At 52.5% G+C, this 22,318-nt stretch overlaps 5 protein-coding genes across 5 annotated transcripts; 3 read left to right on the top strand and 2 right to left on the bottom strand.

Moving 5' to 3' along the window:
* Positions 1-303: 303 nt before the first annotated feature.
* B0T26DRAFT_736526 (P-loop containing nucleoside triphosphate hydrolase protein) lies at positions 304-2,395 on the top strand (the record flags this gene model as incomplete). Its single annotated transcript, XM_060443334.1, has 5 exons — positions 304-529; positions 1,153-1,563; positions 1,617-1,977; positions 2,030-2,287; positions 2,347-2,395. The coding sequence occupies 5 exons, from the start codon at positions 304-306 to the stop codon at positions 2,393-2,395; spliced, it is 1,305 nt and encodes a 434-aa protein (XP_060302490.1).
* Positions 2,396-5,459: 3,064 nt separating this feature from the next.
* B0T26DRAFT_29331 (uncharacterized protein) lies at positions 5,460-5,882 on the bottom strand. Its single transcript, XM_060434197.1, has one exon. The coding sequence runs from the start codon at positions 5,829-5,831 to the stop codon at positions 5,598-5,600; it is 234 nt and encodes a 77-aa protein (XP_060302489.1). The 5' UTR covers positions 5,832-5,882; the 3' UTR covers positions 5,460-5,597.
* Positions 5,883-8,519: 2,637 nt separating this feature from the next.
* Positions 8,520-9,841, top strand: B0T26DRAFT_28856 (uncharacterized protein). Its single transcript, XM_060434178.1, has one exon. It carries the CDS (start codon positions 8,665-8,667, stop codon positions 9,379-9,381), a length of 717 nt encoding a protein of 238 aa, XP_060302488.1. The 5' UTR covers positions 8,520-8,664; the 3' UTR covers positions 9,382-9,841.
* Positions 9,842-13,323: 3,482 nt separating this feature from the next.
* On the top strand, positions 13,324-15,476 carry B0T26DRAFT_635837 (uncharacterized protein; the record flags this gene model as incomplete). Its single annotated transcript, XM_060436766.1, has 2 exons — positions 13,324-13,774; positions 13,834-15,476. 2 exons carry the CDS (start codon positions 13,324-13,326, stop codon positions 15,474-15,476), a joined length of 2,094 nt encoding a protein of 697 aa, XP_060302487.1.
* Positions 15,477-21,561: 6,085 nt separating this feature from the next.
* Positions 21,562-21,899, bottom strand: B0T26DRAFT_685086 (uncharacterized protein; the record flags this gene model as incomplete). Its single annotated transcript, XM_060440862.1, has 1 exon — positions 21,562-21,899. A coding segment is annotated over exon 1 (164 nt), but the record flags the coding sequence as incomplete, so codon positions are not given.
* Positions 21,900-22,318: the final 419 nt, after the last annotated feature.

The following is a 22,318-nucleotide window of genomic DNA, read 5'->3' as shown; positions in this document are numbered from 1 at the left end:
TCTCAACCTTATTTTCGCTTCGCTTCTCACCCGTTCCCTCGTTCCGATTTTTCCTCCATCAATCACCAACCGCGCAACTCGGTCCATTTCAACAGCCGTTGCTGCGTCCCCGTCGTTGCGATCGCGAGCTGCCCTTGATTTCCGTTTTCCCAGCACCGACACAAACAAGACCTCGCGTCTCTCACTTTCCCATCTCCGCTTCCGGCATCCACCTGCCAACTGCCTGCATCCGCTCTTTGTTTATCCCCCACTCTAGAAACCCGCCGCGTCGCCTTACCGCGACCGCACTACAATCTCCTCAACATGTCTGCCGAAGAGGATCTAATCGACTACTCAGATGACGAGCTCAACAATGAGTCCGCCGCACCCGATGCCAATGGCAAGAAGGGCGAGGTTGCTCCAGCTGGTCAAAATGTCGACAAGAAGGGCTCCTACGTCGGCATTCACTCAACGGGATTTCGCGACTTCCTCTTGAAGAACTCACTTCTGCGCGCCATCGCCGACTGCGGTTTCGAGCATCCGTCGGAGGGTTAGTCTTGACAATTTCATCCCCAGCTTATATCGTTACCCCTCCTGCCCTCTTCTACGGGTCCGTCCATCTCGCAAGCAAGGAGGAAGAAGAAGAAGAAACCATACTCGAACATCTTTTGGGCACGTCGGCGACACGCGGAAACCTGTGGTGATCTTGGGCAGTCGCCATACCGCCCAGACTTGATCGGGCTTGCCTCTTGCGAGGGGCAGGTGGACGACCATGACCATTATATCGGGGGTTCTGTTGCCACGCTCGATGGAAGAGCGGCCAGATGCAAGCCGCAGGCTCGGTTTGATGAGTCTGTCTACCTACCATGATCCCTTCATGGGATCTCGGTTTAGGGTCGAACCTCCCAAAATCTCACAATGCCACGAGAGATTTTTCGGTCATGGTCGTCGCGGACGAACGAGGCCAAACAACCACTACAGTAGATTACCATGGCTACGCGTTCGCCTACCTCGATTGATTCACTAGAGCTAAACCTGCTACCGAGAAGCGTAGCGGGACAGGTAGCCGGATAATTTGCTGCGACGATGGACGGAACCCTTATCTGGTCTCCCCCGCCCTTCGTAACCATTCACGCTTGCGTATCCCGATTCTAATCCAATCGTCAACTACAGTTCAGCAGTCTTGTATTCCCCAGGCGATGCTTGGTGGCGATATCATCTGCCAGGCAAAGTCGGGTCTGGGAAAGACGGCCGTCTTCGTCCTCACCACTCTCCAGCAAGTCGAGCCCGTCGCCGGGGAGTGCTCAGTCCTGGTCATGTGCCACACCCGCGAGTTGGCATTCCAGATTCGAAACGAGTATAATCGATTCAGCAAATACATGCCTGAGATCAAAACCGGCGTTTTCTACGGTGGAACACCCATCCAGAAGGACGCTGAGATTTTGAAGAACAAAGAGACACATCCCCATATCATCGTGGGCACCCCCGGCCGTCTTAATGCGTTGGTCCGGGACAAGCACCTACGACTTGGTAGCGTCCGCATGTTCATTCTTGATGAATGCGATAAGATGCTCGAGCAAATCGGTATGTTCCCCTGCGTCCTGTCATTTCAATACGCCCTATACTGACCCTCGCAGATATGCGCCGTGATGTGCAGGAGATATTCCGGGCCACGCCTCAGCAAAAGCAGGTCATGATGTTTTCTGCAACACTTTCAGACGAGATCAAGCCAATTTGCCGAAAGTTCATGCAGAACCCTACCGAGCAAATCGTTGACGAGGATACAAAGTTGACGCTGCACGGCCTTCAGCAATATTACATCAATCTCAATGAAAATGAGAAAAATCGAAAGCTCAACGAGCTGCTCGATGAACTACAGTTCAACCAGGTCATCATCTTTGTGCGGACCGCCGCCCGTGCCACGGAGCTTGACAAGCTCCTGCGCGAGTGCAATTTCCCCTCTATCGCTGTGCACGCTGGTGTAGGCCAGGAGGAGCGGTGAGTTTGTCTCTAATTCATTTGAAAGTTTGCGTGCTAACTCCGACGGTAGTATTCGCCGTTACCAGGAGTTCAAGGACTTCAATAAGCGTATCTGTGTTGCCACGGATGTCTTTGGTCGTGGTATCGATATTGAAAGGATAAACTTGGCCATCAACTACGATCTCCCCGCCGATGCCAACTCGTACCTGCATCGTGTTGGTCGTGCCGGTCGTTTCGGTACCAAAGGTCTCGCCATCTCGTTCGTTACTAGCGACCAAGATAAGGAGGTTCTTCAGGCCGTTGAGAAGCGGTTCGAGGTGGAACTGCCGTACGTGTTGACCCCCTTTTCCCCTCCCTCGCCCTTTCATATGCTAACTTGTCTTGCAGTGTATTCCCCAAGGAAGGAATTGATGCCTCCACCTACATGGCTTCGTAGGCTTGTCAAAGGGCCAGGAGAATCGAGCATTGGTTTTGATCAATGCTGCGATGCTATTATTGGAGTTTCTCGGTTTCTTTCTTTAACTCTCTTTCGTGGGCTAACTCAGGAGGGCGTATCTTCTACAGGAAAAGCTCAGAAGAAAACTAGCAGATTCGGGAGTTTGTTCGGTCAATCAAGGCCATGTACGATTAGAATGGGTCAGTGCCGGAAGCCACACAGTCTATCTTTTTCTTTCCGAGGGAGAGAATATGGGTAAATGGGCGGCGAAAGTCTAGTCCCCACGGTCACTGTTGTAGCTTCTAAGTAATGTGGCATCTGGTTAACAACTCAAAATCTAGTTTGCGATTGCGGCTGCTCTAGCTGTGCTTGCCCCAGTGCGTGCGTTCTATTCTTGCTAGGTTAATCTGTGAGAACCACATAACTCGGATCCCGTTACGTTCTAGACGTGCCACCTTTTTGTCTCGCTGGACACGAGGACTGTCGCGCCGGAGACAGGAGTCAAGCTTCTTGCTTTTAGTATTGGGCAGTTTATCATAATTTGTAAAGGGGGCATGCTCGTGTAGGCGTTTGGGTCGAGGTTGTAAGGGTGGCGGGAGTCTGTTTTATAGGCTCTGGAGGGATTGTGCTTATACATGCATCTTTGGGTGTACGCCATACTTGTCAATGATCAAACGCCCCTGACTAGAGGGATCAATATCCCATGGTGCTTTTAGAGGTAGAGGAGTTCGTTCTATAGCGAGTGCAGGATAGAGGTAGATAGTAATGATAGTAATAATGGTTGCGTCTTCTTAATGTACTTGGTCGATGCTGTCTTAAGATTCCTCGTGTGCGGAGTACACATGAACTATTTCGACGGTTTAAACGGGGGGGAAGATGGACGTTAGTGGTTAGGACGGCTGCCCTCTTGCGTCTCGTTGCTCGCATTTCTCGGCGGCGAGATGATTTTGGTTAATCTTTTTGTTTCATTACCATGAGGGTATTATGTTCCCAGTCTAATTGCTATCTGAGAAGAACAATATGAAGGATCGACAGCAAACAATTGGTCTGGTTGAGTGGGAAAAGACTGTTGTGTTCGCCTTGTGATGTTCCAGACCATGCTTGACAAACAGAACTGAGCTGCAGCGGAAAGTCGTGATCCATGTCTCCTTGGAAGGTAGGCGGTGGATGGCTTCTCCGTCTTGCCTCCATTCCCGAGTGGATCCCATGTAGAGAGATGATGTTCTTCTACAAACCACTTCCGTAGTGCCGCCTCCACTAAGAGCCCGAGCCCGAGCATGAGGACGGGAGGGGCTCTTTAGGTTTTGACACCGTGTGTGGAATTTAATAAGAAGCAAGGCCTTGTCCACATTAACACCTGGCGAATCAACAACTAACAGTCTGAAAGGTTGAAATCGGGCCAGGGTCATATCCAAACATTTCTTTTTTCTTCTTTTTTTTGCCGTTTTGTCGCCCTGTTTGTGTGTATAGGTATATTCATGCTTGGTATCCACGTATACTGGAAGATTGAACTGTCTGCTAATGGAGTAGCCCCCAGAGCTCTTCAAGGTGAAGGCAACGTCAAGGAACCAACATCTAAGAAACGAAACGACAGGGAAAAAAGAGGAGAAGAAGAAAAAAAACAGGAGCATAACATGACAATCTGCCCGGGAGAGACATAAATTTTGCTTCTTCATCGACTATGTACCCTGCCTAACTGGTGCCTGGTGTGACTCTTGCTACTTTCTCACATCATTCCACGATAGTCAGTAGCGTTTAGTTACCAAGTAAGTACAGTCTACGTTGATGGTCTGTAAATGTCCTGTTTCCAGGGATACCAAGGCCTCTCGTAAGAACGAAAAAAACCAACCCCCCCAAAGCACCCTGCAGTAGCCGTCTCAACCCCCAAGAGCCAGGTTGCAGACCGTGACAGAGAAGCCGTGCCTCGTTACTGTCTCCCGTGGCACCATGTTGAGAGGGCAATAACCTGCGAGTCACAGGAACCAGGCAAATGCCAGCAACAACCGACAATCACCATCTCTTTGTTCTTACCTCCCCTCTCCGCCCTTGTTTGCTTGTGCGATGTGACACATGTGCCGAGTCGTCGCCCCCTACTCGGTAGAGTATTTGCCAGCCTCACAGTATTATGACACTGTATATATCAAGAAAATGACACAAAGAGGCCCGTTGACGAAGCCCACCTGCCCGTGTCAGCGGGCCGTTTTGCCTACCTAGAACTTAGGCAGGTAGCCAGGCAGGGGGAAATCGTCTAGAACACCAGACAGCTTCTGCGGGAATGCTTTATTCTAACAAGACAAGGGGAGAGAAGACCAGCGGCGAATTTGTTTGTTAACACACATGATACATACTATGTGAGTGAGTCTGAACAGGCTGAGGGAAGTGGCGGCGGCGGCGGCGGCGGCGGCGTGTGTGCGAGAGAGGTGAGAAAGTAGGTTTTACGATGCTTGCACACTATGACTGAGTTCAAATTTTACGAACGGCTCCTTCCTCCATCCCTCCGGAAAGAGCGAGGCCACAAAACAACTATCCTACCTACCTTACCTTCGGTATCTACAAACGCCACCCGCGGAGGAGGGAACCAACCAACCAACCAACCGCCCAAACAACCCGCCCAGACAGCTTGGTAGGAACGAAATGTAAATTACAGGCCATGCGAGGAAGCCTCCCCCCATCCGAAAAGTCGGTGCAAAGCGTTGAGGAGCAAAAGGCAGCAGCAGGGAGGGAGGAACGTAGGCAGGAATGCGGCCAGACTCGGCCCATAGACACGAAACGAACGAACCGGGAACCGTTTTGGGTCACCAGCGGTGAGCCATATCTGTCTGTCCGTACGGGAAGCGGAATGAATCCTCGTCACCTGGGCCGGACAATTTTTTTTATTTTTTATTCTCAAGTGGTGTGTGTGTGTGGTATAACTGTTCAGTCATGATGGAATCTGTGTTGCAGGGTCTGGCGGCGACCCGTGACCTTATGCGCAGCAGGTTATGTTCGTAGCAAACAAACTTGAGCGGTTCCGGACTCCGAGATTCGCTCTCTACTGCGCCAGCTTGAGTTCTGTTATTACCTACCATTGCCATGCCTGCCATGCCTGCTATGCCGTCTGACTCCGAAATCACGATTTGGTTATGCGCGGCTACGGTAGCTACCTACAGAGGTACTGCACTGATGAAACCACCTTAAGTTGGGCGGCGCGGGGGGTGCATCGTCATTTGCGACCATGATGTATGTGAATGGAAACAATTTTCACTTGATTCACTTTTGATTCACTCCGATTCACTCCGGCCCGAACGGCGGGGAGGGAAGCGGGAGGGAGGGGCTCATCTGGGCCATGTGGATATAGGATGACTACGAAGATACGCAGCGCGACTATAACGGGAATCGCGTGAAACAAGAAGCTCGTGATGCTGATGCCGATGCTGATGATGAATGATCTCAACATGAACCAAAAAAAACTTAAGTTTATGGGGAAAGAAAAAGGATATGTTTGGTGGTGGTGGTGGTGGGGTGGTTCCCTGGATGTCAGACGCGAGACTGCTGCCTGCGCTAAATAAGCAGGAAAAAACACACCACTGATCCTTTTCTTTGCTCACCTGTAATCCTTTTGGGAAATCGCCGGTTCGCGCTACGCTTCACGCACACCACGGGCAGAGGCACACACACGGCATGGGTGCGATTACGGGATATAAGCTGCCTTCACTAAACATTAGGCAGGAATGCTTCCCATTGGTGGCGGCGGACTCTGGGTTTTGTCTCTCGTTTTCTCGGCACAGCGCGCGAAAAGGTGAAGGCCAGTGGAGCGAGCTACCGAGCCAGCGCGGTGCCCCGTGACTTTGTCCTCCTTCCGCTGGGTTGTTCGCCACAACCTGGCTGGGGGCCTCCATTGCTCCACATCAGATCTTTTAAGTGATGCGCGTATGTATGTCTATCACCGTCGTTGGGGACGGCCGAACGTGGCCGTCCCCGGAGCTGGAAAGTCGCGCAGTCACGCCAGCAACCCTTCCAAAGACTAAAGCCGGACAACTGGAGCCCGCCCGCGCCGCCTAGGTGCAAAATGAAGTTCCGTTCACGCCATTCCGGTGCGCGCGGAAATGTGGGGTAACTTTGTGGAAGTGAGAAGGGGGGAGGCGGCGTCGCTAAGGGGGCGAAGGTGCAAGGCGAAATGGGGGGCTTGGCTTGGCTTGGGCTTGGGGATGCTCGTCATCCGGAAGGAGAGATAGATCGATAACCAAGCCACTCTCCAACGAGAACCAAAGGAAGCCAAGTCCAGCAGGCCAAGCCTTCCGATCCCATCGTGGGCTGGCTGGTGGACGACTGTGGGACGACGGGTCAGTTCAGGGCGGGCGGGCTCGTTCGGCGTCAGGTCAGGGTCAGGGTCAGGGTCAGGGTCAGGGTCGGCCGGCTCGCGCTGACTCCACCATCTCAAACACTCCGGCGCACGGCACAAAGCAGCACCACCAGCGGCAGCCTGGTTTTGTGCTGCTCCCGGAGGTCGCACCTGTGTGACAACCTCGGGCAATTGTGCAAGTGGTGATCAACACTGCCGTCGCCACACACGGGGCAAGCCACGGACGGGCAGCAGGAGTTGGGGTTGCCGACTGATGATCCTTTCGTATTGGAACGAGAAGTCGACCCTTTTCTCTCGTGATAATTGACCGACGAGAGACTTGGCTGGAGCCGGTCTAGTTCCCGGGCTCTAGCTATGATGAGAAAGAGAGCCTTCGCAACGCCCGGAGCCCGACGGCGCTGTCCACCCTTGGCAGTTGATGATGACTGAGAGTGGCCAAATCTAGTACCCCGTGCCTACCTTACGGATCCGCAGCAAGATCTCACAAGTTCATTCCAGCCAACCTCTATTCGCCGGCCCAGCGCTATTATACACTCCGCTAGAAACAATTCCATAACCTGGAACCTGGCGAATCCAAGGGGTTACCGAAATAGGTCACATGTTTTCCCACAGCCTTCTAAAATACGGTTACAAGTAGCTCTCTTCCGCTTTGGGAGGCCGCAAACGCCGTTTCTAGTCCAACAAAGCGCTCGGAAGAGTCACTCGTCTGGCGGGCGGCGGCGGCCCCTTGGTGAAGGCTCAGCCGCTGGGCCGCGTGGTAATTTATCGAGTGGTCCGTCGTTGTCGATACATGTGTCGGGTGACGGGAATCGGCTGAGAGGGGAAATAGTAAGCCCGCTGCGGTCTCTACTCTGCATGTGCAGTATGTCTCCCATAATGCGGGAAATATCGGTCGTCTCTTTCACCCCGGGAGCTGACGGGAGAAGCTCCTGATGCTCTCTCCACCCGGGTGACGGCAACGTGATCTGACTGTTTGCCTGCGCAGGCCTCTGGCACGGCATTTGGTCGAGCATTATTTGTTTTTTTTCTTGCGTCGTTGACGGGGCTCCGTCAGCCTGTTGGCTTCAGTGAGGGGGTTTGCTTTTTTGTTGCTCAGATGATCGAAGCTTTGCGCATGTGTTGGCACGGCTGCCGCCGACCAGAGGCCTCACCAAGGGAAAAACAAAAGACATCACCATCCTTACAGGGCTGGCTGGCTGCCCAGGCCCCCAAGGGCGGGCTACATACCATGTCGTCCGATATCGCGGGCCATGCGCCGTTGTTTGGCCTGGCCGTCTCGGCGGCACAATAAGTTCTGGTGTTCACAAACTTGATGTTGAGTCATCGTCGTGTGGAGCAGACCCAGCAGAGTTGGGTTGGAACTGAACGGGAAACAGCCTGCTGGGCGTCGTATGATTGGTTGCACCATAGGGGGGGAGGGGGGTATCCAGGAGGCTAAATTCGATGGCCGGCATTGTTTCGAGCTGGAGGCCCTCTCTTCCGGCGCGCCTCTCAGAAATGACCACCTTTCGGGAGGGTCGGTTCCAGCCGAGAGCAGGATGCGTGTTGATTGGAATTTCTAGTCTGTTCCATGTTGCGTGTCTCCTCCGCAAAGGCAGGTCAGGCTGCTCGGGGTCGGGGCCGCAACCGCCACCGTAGCCTTGGCCGCCATGCTTTCATTGCATAGGAGATGGTAGGTTTAGACAGGAGTTGAGTTACCGAGAGGTTTCCCCCCACATCCATCTGTCTGCCTCGCACGAGAGACGGACGAACCCCCGCCTAGGTAATGTTGGGTTGCTCTGCGTCTTTGGTCGGCGTCACTGAACCAGCTTCTTGACAAAGTTTATTTTCCATTATACACCCACATACATATAGTAGGTGCCGTATACTGTAGGCAATGCGCACACTCTGAGCTGGCACGGGTCCGGAAACAATCAGCCTTCCGATCATGTTGGGGCATCATCGAGCGTGCAAGAAGCGGGGAAAGTATAGCTGGCGTCCATTGCTACGACGACTTGGTGGGGGTTGTTCACTGCTGCTGTTGTCGTCGTGCAGAAAACGCGCAGCACTTCAGCATGCACCATCAGGTCGGCCAAGCCGTTGGCCGTCGCGAAGTGAGTTTAGATGGCAGGGACGACGGCTCACAGCGCCCACCAGTGGCCGGCTTTCGCTCTCCTATCAATTCCGCCGGACGAATGAGAGCCACCTACCGCGGGGCCGGCACACGGCTCGCAAAGGATTGGGCGGCCAGCATTTGGGATTTGGAGAGGAGGGGCAACCCAAAAAGTTATCTGTAGCTTCTTCGCCAGGTCCGAGAGTGCCCCAAAGCGAGTCCTGGCCAGCTGTCCGGGCTGTAGAGTGCCCAGTCGGGGGCCAGAGAGGGTGGGCTTGCTATTCGCTTTCGTTAGGTGGTGGCCGCAGCACATCGCGTCCGCCGTTCGTGGGGAGACAGAAGCAACCTAACACTTACACTTGCTTCCTTGTGCGTCAACACCACGACAACCCAAAAAAAACATTGGAATGCCTACCAACCTTACGACATACACTAGAGCTATACCTAGCCATCTCCAATACCGAGCTATCTCCAATAGAGAGCACTGGCTGGATGTCTGGTGGTCGGGCGGATTGCTCCCGGGCTCCCGGGCTGGCGTGTCGAAGGCATTGATGGGGCTTGACGGTCTTGGGGGTTGACTGGCACAGCCCAGGCATGGATCCGTGCCTGCATTTTGTGTGGGGAAAGGAGTCGCGCGACTCTGAACCTTGACAACGTGGTCGACTATGCCACTGTATCATGATCAAATATAGACATCTGCCTGCACTGACCATGTCCCTACGATGACGACGATGATGTGAGAGTCTCATCAGACATAGCCAGGTGCGTTAGGGTAATAAGCGATGGCGAAGAAGGGGTTATTGGCTGCATGGGCTTCGTTCCCGAGTTGAACACCATCCTTGGAGTTAGTTGGCGGTCCCTGAAACCATCAGAGAGATTTGGGCGTGATGAGAAGAGCGCCACTTCCTTGGAATTCCTAGCGCTAAGTCGTCCTAGGCACTCACTAAAACAGGCGCTCAAAACCCCCGTCAGTGTAAGATATGTCCCACTATGAGTAGGTAAGATGATGTGCAACAACACAACCTAGAAGGCAATGTACGTGTAGGTTGCTTCTCATAGGCATCATTGCTCTCACACAAAGCCCTGCACAGCTCGTCCATGGTTACTCAGCCGTGCTGTGCCTCATACACTTCAACCTGCGTTTTTTGCGATAAATTTAACTCCAAGTTGGTACGGATACATTGATGAATGAAATTGGGTGTTGGATGACTGATCGCGCGGCTGTGAGGAGGCCAGGCCGGGCCAGCAAGCAATCAAGCAAAGCAAAGCAAAGCAACAAAGCAGCAGATGCAATGCCATTTTCGATGCGTCACTGGACAAGGCAGGGTTTGGCGGGGACCACCCAATGACTGCAAACATGGACCCTCCATAACAACAGCACAACCACACACAGCAGCATCAAATGAGGAAAAATGGATGAAGTGTCTTGAGTTTATGTGACGCCACCTTTTTTTTTCACCATGACCTAACACATGGAAGGAGGCAAGAGGCGAAATGAGGGGAATCGCAGAGATCGACAAACAGTAAGTTTCTTATCATACTATCAAACGACGAAGTTAAACTTAGTGAAGCAAAAAAAACGGTGGCAATTGCGACGTTCAGAGGGTCGAGCGTACTCCGTAAAGAAACTCAAAAAAAGGAAATGGAAGTGGCAGAAAGAAAAGTGGTGTTCCGTGCACAGGCCGTGCTCGCCCGTAAAGGAGTGGCGAGTGAGCTCGACGAACTCCCTCCCACCCCCCTTGTCGGCTGAACAGCGCCGGGCACCTCAGCTCGCCAATTATTCTCGCACTTGATGAGTGAAATTACCTACTGTGTACGGTAGATATTTTGTGTGAGTGAGTCGACTCATCGACGATGTGCCTGGGCAATGCCTGGGCGGCCTTATGGTGAAATCACCTACAGTTTTTAGCGGCCTGAGGGCGTATGCAACATGGCAAAATACATATCAATTGCACGATCGTCTTCAGTTCGCCCGCTGTCTAGGTAATTATTTCATGCCACACCTAAAATGGTGGTGGTGGTGGTGCTGGATTTGTCTTGTTGGAAGATGCCGGGCGAAAACAACCCAAGACGCGGATGTGTTGCCTTTGCGGAACAGGCAGCGGACTCAAAATGGAGAACAACGAACGGGACGCTAGATGACTGTGGTGGCAGCAGGCAGAGCCAGGGATCAACAGAAACAGCTTTGTGTGCTGATGGGTGTGGTCATGATGCACTCTGCGCCTTCGCTTGGAGGCTAAGCTTCTTTTGGCATGTGGGCCAAGCGCTAGACAGGGGTAAATTTGGCTTTGTGATGCTCGTCCGCTCCTTGGATGGATGAACTAGCCACACAGGCGCACGAGATTTTGCCCCCGCCGCCATGCAGCAGAGGAGCCAATCAATGCGTCGCCGATTCGCACTCATTTTCCCATCCTCTGCGAGTTGAAACTGCAAGAGCGTCTCGTAGTGGGTGAGATGGGTGCCGGACCATCGAATCGAGAAGCAACGACAGAAATGAAGTGTGGGCAGAAGGGGGAAGGGGGGTGGGTGTGAAGACGGTGTGGCCTCGGGAGGGCAGAATGGCAGAACCAGGAGGACAAGACAACCTCGAGATGATGGCTTCTCGAGCAGACACGCTTAGTTTTGCCCTGTTACAATACTCCGTAGTAGGTGTGTGCAATGCCAACCCCCCGGCAGACGGTACCGTCTTGCGAGAAATCATTCGGTACTACAATTGGGGGACACTGTGCAACAAGAGGTAGGAAAAGAACCACTCTAAACAGATAACTGACCATCACGATAGTAGTATGCTACTGAGGTTTAGGAGGAAGCAGTGGTGACAGGGTTTCCTTAGGTTACCTGCCTTAACTCTGATTGAGGGGGACACTTCATCGCTGTTCTGTTCTGGGGGACATTTGGAAGCAGTACGGCGTCTTGCGTGAGTTTAATCGACGACGGGAACTCTGATAGTGGTGGTGCTGCTAGTGAAAGGTGGAATGGAGGCACTTCCAGAAAAGTAAGTGGAAGGAGGGCCTGACAACCAAGTTCCCAGCCCGGGTGGAGGCATGGATGCGCATGCACCTGCTAGCAGAGTGCAGCACTGAACAGCGCTGTGGGTTGGCTGCTGCCCACGGAGTTCAAGTCTGGTAGTCTGGCATCTCCAGCGCCCCCCATTCAAAACTGCACCGTAGCCCACCCAGCCCTTGCCGGGACGCTCCTCCTCCCCTTCTTTCCCCATCGACCACAGCAGCAGCCATGATCGACTCCAAGATCTAGGAAGAAGCGACTCCAGTAGTCTGCTTGTGAGATCTGTGTATTCTCTCCCCTCTCTCGTCACATCTAGTCATTGTATTTCTCGTTTCGTTTGGTCCACGACTTTTTCGTCTTCTTCTCTCCCGTCCCCTGTTTCTTCGATTCCAATGCTTCCCTGCCTGTTTGTCTAGACCTTTTCCCTTTCTCGCGCGGCATTCACTTGCACCCTGCGACAAAGGAAAAAACTAGACCGACAGCAGACATTCTAAACGACTTTCCGGGTCCGATACAAGAACGCCGCTCCTCTCTGATCGACGTCTTGGTCATTTTAGCACCCGATTCTGCCGCTTGCCCACGTTACTCAATCCGGCCCTGAACAAAGAAGGCCCAGCGCCGCCCGCCGTCAAAGAAGGCCCCAACAACCAAACACGGTTAACACTCTCCTCTCACTCATTTTTTGCCTGCATCTCCATCCCAAGACCGTGACTGCACTCGCCACAGCCCACCTGAAGAAGAGACACTTTCAGGCTTCTGTCTGGAGTAGGTCACACCACTACAGGGTACTCCTGCCAGTTGGAGCCACCTGTTTCCCCAGCGGTAAGAGTCGGTTAGGCCCTTTGCCCTCGCCACCCCGAAACCGCGAAGAGTCATCGAGAAAGACCAGGGGGCCAACCCACTCACTCTATAGCGGCACCTGAAAGCTCCCTCGCCCCCTAGCGACCACGCGCCCAAAGAGTCACTCTATTACTATTCGCGGGTCACCACCAGCTCGTCGCCCTTAAGTCACTTAAAAGAGCCTCGAGCTTCTAGCCACACCTTCGCGTCCGCTCCCGTACCTGCATCATCTGCAGCGCGTCTCCAACCCTTCATACCACCCCCGTATCGCGTTTCGAACCGCCCACATTCGATAACCCGCTCTCCGCCTAGATGGTCGCGCTCTAGCTGCCATATATCCTCGCTCTTCCGCTCGTATCAGCGAAAGACACACACAATGCCTCTTGGGAAAACCCTCTCTACTCCAGTCGCCGTCTCTTCTCTGTCTCCTGGTCTGATCTTTCGTGAAAAGTCGGCTTCGCGCACATCGCTCTAGAAGTCGCCTCCCCTTTCGACGTAAATAGTTACACAGCGGTCAATGGGACTTGTTGTGGAACTTGCATCTCGATAAGGTCTTCACGATCGGCTCAGCACTTTGGTTTCAGCAGTCGACACAGCGTGACGGCGACTGGAGGCTACTGGGAGCTCACCCGCCCTCCGTAACCCAAGATGAAGTGCGACGGATTCGAACCGCTCGCTTTCATCACGTCACTTTGCAATGCCCCCTACAATTCCTCTCTAGCCACCAAGGCTTCGGCCTCCTCCACATCGGTCTGGTCCGATACCTCCTCCCAGCACTCGGACGATACCACCCTGAGTGTTCCCACATCCGACTCCGACTCCTGCGACTCTTGCTTTTCCGGTCCCACAAGCTCTTCACAGTCCTCGGTAAGCTCCATTGGAAGCGGCATCTGCGGTTCTTCTGTCAAGGGCTCGTTCGAGCCTGCCGGAAGGCTGCCATGGCAGCAGAAACCGGTTTTTCAGCACTCCCAGGGCGAGCCCCAGACCGAGCTGCCGCCAAATCCTCGACGAACTTACAACTCCGCTACATCCCGCGGACGGCCTCCGCCTCTCGTGCGACAAGCGGACCGGAAGGTGGATTTTGTCGACAACCTCGTTGGTAAGGAAGATTCTTGCAGCCTACCGTGATGGACATGCGCTCAAACCAAATCTGTCCAGACTCTTCCACACACATTGTTGAGGCTATCTGGCCGACTTCGTCAGTTGTCTCGCGCAATGAGGATGGAAACAACGCCGTGTTGCCGCTGCGCACTTTCATTCAAGAAACGTTGCGCCGGTCGCGGACCAGCTATTCCACCTTACAAGTGGCTCTCTATTACCTGATACTAATCAAGCCGCACGTGCCGGACCATGACTTCACAATGGAGCAACCCAGCTACTGCCAAACCAGCCAGGCCGTGCAATGCGGGCGTCGCATGTTCCTTGCGGCTTTGATCCTAGCCTCAAAGTACTTGCAGGACCGCAACTTTTCGGCCCGCGCCTGGAGCAAGATATCGGGTCTCGAGACCTCTGAAATCAACCGGAACGAAATGGCCTTCCTCCTCGCCGTTAACTGGAAGCTCCACATCACTGAACAGGTCTACAACCGGTGGACCGAGTGTGTGATGAAGTTCACGCCCTCTCAGCCCCCTTCTCCCGGCAGCGGATCTCCAGGGGAGTATGAGCGGCAGTGTGAGGAGTTTCGAAATGTTATTCTCAACCTGACACCTGAATTGGACAACGTTGAGGAGCTGGCTTCGTGGTGGCCAGGTCAAGGCCTGGATAACGAAACCCCTGCGAGGTCCCTCTATACTCCACCCAACGAGCGTGTCTGCGCCTTCGGGTACGAAGCCGACGTAGCCCCGACACGCAAATGCTACGGTGCTCCGGCCGTCATGGAGCCAACTCCAGCCACTGTATATACGCCTGGTCGATTGGCTCCTGCGCTGGGTCTCCTGCCTACACCGCGTCTGACGCCTCAGTCTAGCGGATTCAGCACTCCTGCTGTGGGTGCTGCGTCCTATCTCCTTGGGAAAAGCTCTTCGATGGGCTTCGCCATGGCCCAGGCCTCGTGCACCATGGCCATCCAGTCTCTTGATCGGTGGTCTCCATCATCCGTCTTGTCCCCTCAGAGCCACTTCACCCGTCGATCGTCTCTTGCAAACTCAATCTCGACTGCGTCTTCGCCCGAATCAATGGTTTCGGACTCGTCCCGGATTTCACGCTCTTCCTCGATCTCATCTGCTTCTTCATCGGTTAGCGCGCCGTCATCCAAATTGGATGTACAGGCGCGATGCCGATATGCGAAGCTATGCGGAGAGAGGCTTAGCTTGAGACCAACCATTGCTTCGGTTCCCGAAGTCTATGAAGAGGAATGCTTGACCGCATCGCCCGAGTCCTACACCGGCCCGGTGGGAAAGGACTTGTGCGACATGTCGCTTGGGACTCCACGCGAGATTGACGACGCGGCGAGGGCTTTACAGGAGTTGCAGCGCAACGGTGCTATGCAAGCCACGGCCCAAACAAAGAGAGGCTCTAAGCGGAGCCGGGCGGTTTCCATCGATAATTCGCTCCAAGACAATGTTCGGGAGATGCTTGTTGGTGGATTCCTCAGCAATTCGGGTTGGCCAGACGCTATGGTTCGCGCGCGCACCGACTTTGTTGAGCAATCTCAGCAGATACCCGTTCGTGCTGCCCTGGGAGGAAGCCACAAGCGAGTTTGCTGCTCGACGGAAGCAGCTGCATCCTTCTTGATCCCATCAATCCACCCTGCTGTCGGTGGTTATGGTGCTCCAGGGATGTGGAAAGGCATCCTCGAGTAAATCACACGCTATGGACCTCGCATATTAATATCACCTTATACACATGCTGAACATATCAACAACAAACATCACAACAACCCCCTTGTGACACTAATCGAATTTCCTTTGTCGAACCTTTTGGGGAATGAGAATCGCGGCCATCTCGATGGGGTTTTGATTCCACAAAAACACTTCCTTGGAGACATCTAGCTCTATAGACGGCTTAGATGGTAGCCAAGGGAACGGGCCAAAAGCGCGCGTCTTTTTTGCATGCATTGTCCTGGAACCGGAGGGAACGGCATTTGGGGAAGGTGGACTTACGGTCAATTTGATGACGATGGCAGTTGTTGTCTTGTGTACGATGCAAGTGGTATTATCCTTTCTTTTTAAACTTTGTTCGAACAAGCACAGAGATATCTGGCGTCTTTGCGGACGTTTAGGGGGAATGGGGAATTATTAGGAGCATAATGGGGGAATCAGGCAGCAGAGAAAATGGGACGGGCTGACGCCTTTCCACGCGGACCGGCAAGGCAGACGGCTCGCCCAGTTGACGCTCTTGCTCTCCGCCTGAGGCCTATTGCATACAATTTGGAGTTTTAGTATCCTTTTTCCAGACAAGACCTTCGGGCCCTACCTGGACGGACAACTGGATTCTAGGATCCCCGACTAGTACAGAGAAGTGCGATTAGCCATACCCACAGCTAGCAGCTACCTATCTTGACACAGTCGAACTATTCGTGGTCCTCGTTTTTTACCGAATTTAATTCAGCCTCCGGTCATGCTCGGGTCAACGATGATACTCTACGAATGAACGAACTGTGGCGCTCGCACATTACTGGATTTCAAGCGCATGGTAATAACTTGTTTGGTCGCCACTCGGTCAGGTCTCATCCGGATGCTTATGCTAGAAGAGGAGAGAGTCTTTGCCGCGGGAGGGGCGGGGCGGCGTGGTAACTATTGCTTGGGTGTCTCGGATTTTGCCCTCATCGTCTCCTCCCCGCTTTCTGAATGCTGACCATGCTAGGATGTGATGTCTGCCGCCCCCTTCTCTTCTCATTGCCTACTAGACACTGGGAAGCCGGAGATTCTGTTGTGGCGCCCTCCAACTGGATGAACCTCTTTGTGCTGGCAAAAAACTGAGCCGTTGGTAGATGGATGAGCTGGTGGTTTGTCGGTCACGTTGTTCCCCCTGCGGCAACCCATCGGCGCCGAGTGAGTCATTCGGCAGCATCCCCCACAGCAAACACGCTATCCGTTTGGCCTCTGGTACCTGGTACCTGGCTCGAAGGCAAATTGCGATCAAGATGAGACATGTCGCAACTCACTCCGACTTACCGCTTAACACGCTGGTGATGATGCGTGGGAGAAGGGGTGACAGCAATCGATGCCAAGGTCATGGAGACGCTACCTGGTGAGAGTGCGCTAGTAGTTGCTCCATCCATGGTTGGTGTTCGCAAGCGTAAAGCGCGTGCTATGAAGGAGAGCGCGCTTTTTCGTTCGGACAAGGAAGGTTAACGGTATGTGTGTGTTGCGACGACCGTCTCTCGAGACTTCGATGTTGGTGTTGGTGGTGGTGGCATGCTGGTCCAGTTGGCTGGCTAGCAGGCCGCTGACTGTTTGGTGTTGGGACGAAGACCAAAGCGTGATCACCGCCACTTCAACCTTTGACATCTGATAAAGACTTGATTGAAGAATGAATGTAGACAAAATCCGAAACAATGATTACAAAACAATAGCGGTGCCACAAAGGAAAAGAGATAATTTTCGAGATCTGTGTTCCATAGTATGCCAGGTTATTTGACTCTGAATAGGCCGTTGCGGGGCTGGGTTAGGGTTTTGTATGGAGGATCGATTCAGGGGTGTTGTTTACCACGCCGCCACCAACAATCATGCTACCTGGCCGGCCAACCAACTCCCCTAGCATGTTGCAGCATCGTCTCAAATCCAGGCCAAACCCGATGGATATCCGAGGCCAACCAGTCGCTGGTGCTAGGGTGGAAAGAGAACATGATATCTGATCCGCGGCTCGCTATGTGACTGTGAGAGCCTGATACATGCCACCAGGCTTTGGCGGAACTCCAACAGAATGGAGCTGCGTTTGTGTATCTAGGAGAGTGGAGAGTGGAATACAAAAGCCGAGGTGTTCGCCATGGGAAGAGAGTCCGGACCGATGCTGGCATTGCACCTTTCCTGAACTGCCCGAAATCCTGATAAGGAGACTTGCTCGCTTCATTTCTCTCACAACGTTTGGTCCCTGCGGAATCTATTCCATTCGCCTCTTTTCTTTTTATACAGTCGTCTATTCTATTCTACGTACGCCTACTCGTCTATTATCATGTTCAGACCCCCAGCCTCCATGGTCAATGGTGTGCCGCAGGTCTAATATGCTATTAGTGATAAAAAAATTGAAGCAATCCGCGAAATTGATGAAAATTATGGAAAAGACGAGACAGAGGCAGAAGGAGGCAGCAGAGGCAGCACGGGTAGCAGGGGCAGCAGAACTTAACGAGATAACAAAAAAAGTCACCGCATGTCACCAGATGGCAGAGGAGTATGGTCGAGGAATTGACATTGAAACTAGTAGACAGCTTGCCCAACCCAAGGACCACTGCGACTTGAATAGCAACGCCGGAGCAGCAGTGCCTACAGCACCTACAGTACAGCACGTATCATCTTTCAAGGTTCTCCCTAGATCTAAAAGAAGTGATAGCGCGTATTCAAAGAGCTCCTGGGACTCGAAGAGCAGTGCGAATACCTTCAACTCGACGAGCAGTGAAAATTCAAGCCCTACCTGAGGAAGCAGAGGCAACGATGGATTTTCGTTCAGGCGTCTTTTTGGTCGGTCGAGAAAGCCTAGCAGTGGAAACTGAGCTTGTAGACGCGTTTGTATCGCTGGAGGTCATTTCGTGGGAGCATCTTGGAGAGCAAACTAGCTTAGGTAAACAAAAAAAAATGTCACGTTTTTTTTGTTCGTCTCAAGGCTGGAGGTGCAGTTTCCTCGGTGATTTACCTGGCCTGACTCAAACAGGGTAAGAGTCATTCCATACTTTGAGGTCGAAACCTCGAGATGACGGACATAGCACCGGAACCCTCTCTTGCTCTGGAGGTGGGGAAGGTCGCTTGAGGCCCGAGGAGGGGCTGAGATCGTGAGTTTGACACCATGCTGTAGCGGAATCTCTTTTGGGGGAAGAGGCATGAAGTTTTCGTCACCGGCCCGACCGGCATTCAGCTGACGCTTCTCTTCTGTCTCAAAGTTTCCTCATCGCAATGGCTCATCTAAGACCACGCCCCTTTCGCGCCTCCAAGCTAGGTAACTTCCCTTGACAGCCTCTAGTCGCTTGCTATGACAGCTGATGAGCTCCAACTCGATCCAAGCCTGGTCGGAAGACAGAGTATGCGACCTAGACGCTTAGAAAGAAGGCTGGATTTTAATTTCCAGGTGAGGAAATTTACATTCACCTCGCCTTCTCTACTTCTCCGCTGGACGTGCATTTTGCTGCGGTATCTCTAGAGAGCGGACCAGACGATTAGAGTGCTGACGGGAAACTCTGGCTCTCTATGCATGTTGCTCAACGAAAAGGGAGAACTATCTTGTTTATAAAGCTTGGGAAGTCGGCAACCGGAGTGGCGCAGCCCCGAGCCGCGTATGTTTGATCTTTGTACACGACAAGAGTCTCGATGTTTCTTGTCGGGGCTTTAATAATTCTTCCTACGGCAGTATATTATTTCGTCCAAAGAGCGTCACCCAAATGCTTCTCGTTTCCAGCGGGTAGGTCGACCCGAGGTGGGATGAGCTGACGCGGACTAGGCCGGATTACGGGATGAGGCCCGGAGGCCTGCCAGCCAGCCGACCCGCAAAGACGGCCCGTTTTGTGAACGCACCAAGACCGTGGCCAAGCCGAAAAAATAGCAGCCCAGCAAATCTTGCTCAAGGTACACATGGAATTCCTGGATTCCGCTGTCCGTTCAAGGCATTCGCTTGCTACTGGGAACGGTGTGGGTGAAGCCCCTGGCCTGACTCCCTGCAAGATCTTCATACATGCCTTGACACGGCGGTTGGATTTGTCGAAATCCCGAATCTCCGTTTTGGCTACTTGCTCTCTTAGAGATTGACACTTCCATAAAGAGGGGATGTCAATCCTGCAAAGACAGGGAAAGAAGTCTTTGAACACTGCGGCTTCTTTGAATAACATAAATATCCTCTCTAGTGTCTTGTAAACAAGCCTCGCCCTCTGCTTCTTGCAAGTTTGCAACCTCTTCACTATCGTATTCACGGTTACGAACTGGCTTCAACTAAATACGCCTAACAGCCCATAATGCCGAAGCACAGTGAAGAATATATCCTAGCAAATATAAGGCTACTTGAGTCGAGTAGAAGCCTGGGAAGGCCCGAGAAGAAAAAAAAGGGAAGATCGGGAAGAACGGGAAAGAATAGACAATGAGGGGAAGAGGTTACGGAAGAAAAGGAAACTGATTCAGCGGTCGATCAATCTTGTTGACAAGATGCAAGCAAAATTGAATCAAAATAGCACAAATCCACAGAGATATGACGATCCACAGGGCAGGGATAACACTAGGAGTTTCTTTCATAGACCAGAGCCATGGTTGCCACCTCTAGGCAGTTCAGGGCACAACTCTAGCGACTACACACATCAAGAACACAGTGGCCTTTCAAGTGCGAAAGGGGATGCCGAACGGAGTTCCACAGGAGAAGAAATGTTGTTCGCTAAGCAGACAAGTATACACACCAATAAAAAAACCGAAATTGAATACACCCTCTTCGCAAGAAGAGGCGGAGAGGCCTAAGGTCAAGAGTAGGAGATAACGGCGGTGATGGAAGCCGCGTTGGAGCTGGTAAGCGGGGACAGCAAAATCCGCCGCCTCGGGGAGGAAAGCGGCCGTCTTGTTTGTCGATATCCAGCTTTGGGAGCGAGGCAAACCTTCAGGTTGGTTTCTTTTCTATCTGCTCATTTTCCCTTCATGTTTGGTTCCGTTCCCACTTGTTTTCAGTTTCAGTGTAATAGTAGTACAAGCAGCCGCAACAAGTTTTGAAGGCACTCGAACACGGGCCCCCCTGGTGCATGCAAATGTTTCATCACTTATATTCTCACACATTTGTTGGGGTGGTACAGCGCGGGTGGCGGCGGTCGGGCAACACAGCCGACCGGGCCACCCACGCGGCGTCCAGGAAAGTATCCCCGTCGTACAGCTTCAGCTTCAATCGTACGGCCTGACCCAGGCCTAATAGACTTGGGCAAAGCAACAAGTGGTTTTCACTCTGTTTACCTGTTCCTGGAGCCACTTACCGTAGCACGAACCCCACTGGCAATACCCCCCCTGCCAACTTCAGCCCCCTTACCTCTCTTATAAGTCTACTTTTCTTGTAATCTGATCTGTATAGCCTACCATGGTAGATTTGGGATACGAGGGTTATTACCTCAAAGGTTATGCACGCCTCGAGGTTCTAGTGGCCGAGATGCAAAGAGCAAGGAAAGAAGATGAGCCGCATGCAAAGATGGAATACAAGAACATAACCCCAGAAACCCAGAAGGTCCAGAGAGAGAGAGAGAGAGAGAGATATTGATCAGGCTTACCTACTTTGCAGAGGAGATAACAAAGCTCTGCGTTGAAGAGGGGGTGCAAGAATCCACACATGGGGGGAAGATTGAAGTGCTGAGAACCATATACATGAGGAAAGAAGGGCCGGCAATGAGAACAGGGATCCAGCACGGGAGCCAACAACCCTATGCGCCTCCACAACCATATCAACAGACATATATGCCTCAACAACCATATATGCCTCAAAAACCATATATGGGTCAGCCCTATGCGGGTCAGCAACGGTACGAGGGCTCACAACAATATGGGACTCAACACATATACCAAGAGCCGATGACTACAAGAAGCACACGGGAATATAACGAGCAACGGAGGCAAGCAGGGGACATAGCAGCAGAGGCGTTAAACGAGGAAATATCGGCGGCAAGAAACGCAACAGCGTCCGCATCAGCACCATCAACAAGGCAGCGGTTTGATGAAAATATCGGCAAGAGACAAGAAGATCCCAAAGTCGGGTTGCCACGGCAGTCTCGTACCGGCAGACCCCCGAATATCGACACTCGAGGAATATGAAGATGAAGACGGCGTCTATGTGTATAGATATGCGTGGTGATAAATATACGAAAAAAGGTTCTTATATCGAGGACTACTAGAATACCTACTATAAAGACACGCGAGATCGCGGGTATGTAAATAGCCATCCAAGCCACCCAAGCCACCCAAGCCAATGTCAGGGTTTCTAGTAGGTACATAGTCTAGTTTGCACGGCTAGTGCATGATGGGTGGGCTTGATTATCTTTTTTCCTCCTTGCCAAGAATAAAAGAAGCCCCGGAAACCTGGGGGTAGAAATCTATTAAAAAACGAGGAAAAGAAAAAAAGGGAAAGGGGGGGGGGGGGGGGGAAAGGGGCAAAAGGGGCAGAAGTGGAAAGAAAATGGAAAGAAAACAAAACAGCTCACTGGACGAGTCATATTTGATCATCGGCCCTATACTTATTGCTCGTGATTACCTACACGTGTGACGATGTATAATAAATTTATGCAGTTTACCTGGCCAGTCGGGGGGCCGGCCAGCCTCTCCAGTAACCTCAAATACCAGATCAAACGGTTTCAAGCCCGTGTTGAACCACCCAGAGAGCCGGGGTTTCACGATGTACAGCATAAAAGCCCCGGCATCCGCCTTAAAAGAAGAATCCTGAATTTAATTACACATAGAACCGAAGTCAGCTTTTTTCTCCTTGAACAAACATGGATCGCCCCCAGCCTCCCCAAGCGATAAAATCGGCACATGCCAATAACCAGACA

The sequence above is a fragment of the Lasiosphaeria miniovina genome, assembly GCF_030549165.1.
Source record: "Lasiosphaeria miniovina strain SMH2392-1A chromosome Unknown B0T26scaffold_1, whole genome shotgun sequence".
Lineage (NCBI taxonomy): Eukaryota > Fungi > Ascomycota > Sordariomycetes > Sordariales > Lasiosphaeriaceae > Lasiosphaeria > Lasiosphaeria miniovina.
Note: the sequence above shows the minus strand (reverse complement) of the source record. Positions and strands in the feature narration are given on the sequence as shown.

Coding starts and splice junctions, on each gene's coding strand:
- B0T26DRAFT_29331 (XM_060434197.1), bottom strand. CDS start 5,831: ATGTTGAGATCATTCATCATCAGCATCGGCATCAGCATCACGAGCTTC.
- B0T26DRAFT_28856 (XM_060434178.1), top strand. CDS start 8,665: ATGTTGGGGCATCATCGAGCGTGCAAGAAGCGGGGAAAGTATAGCTGG.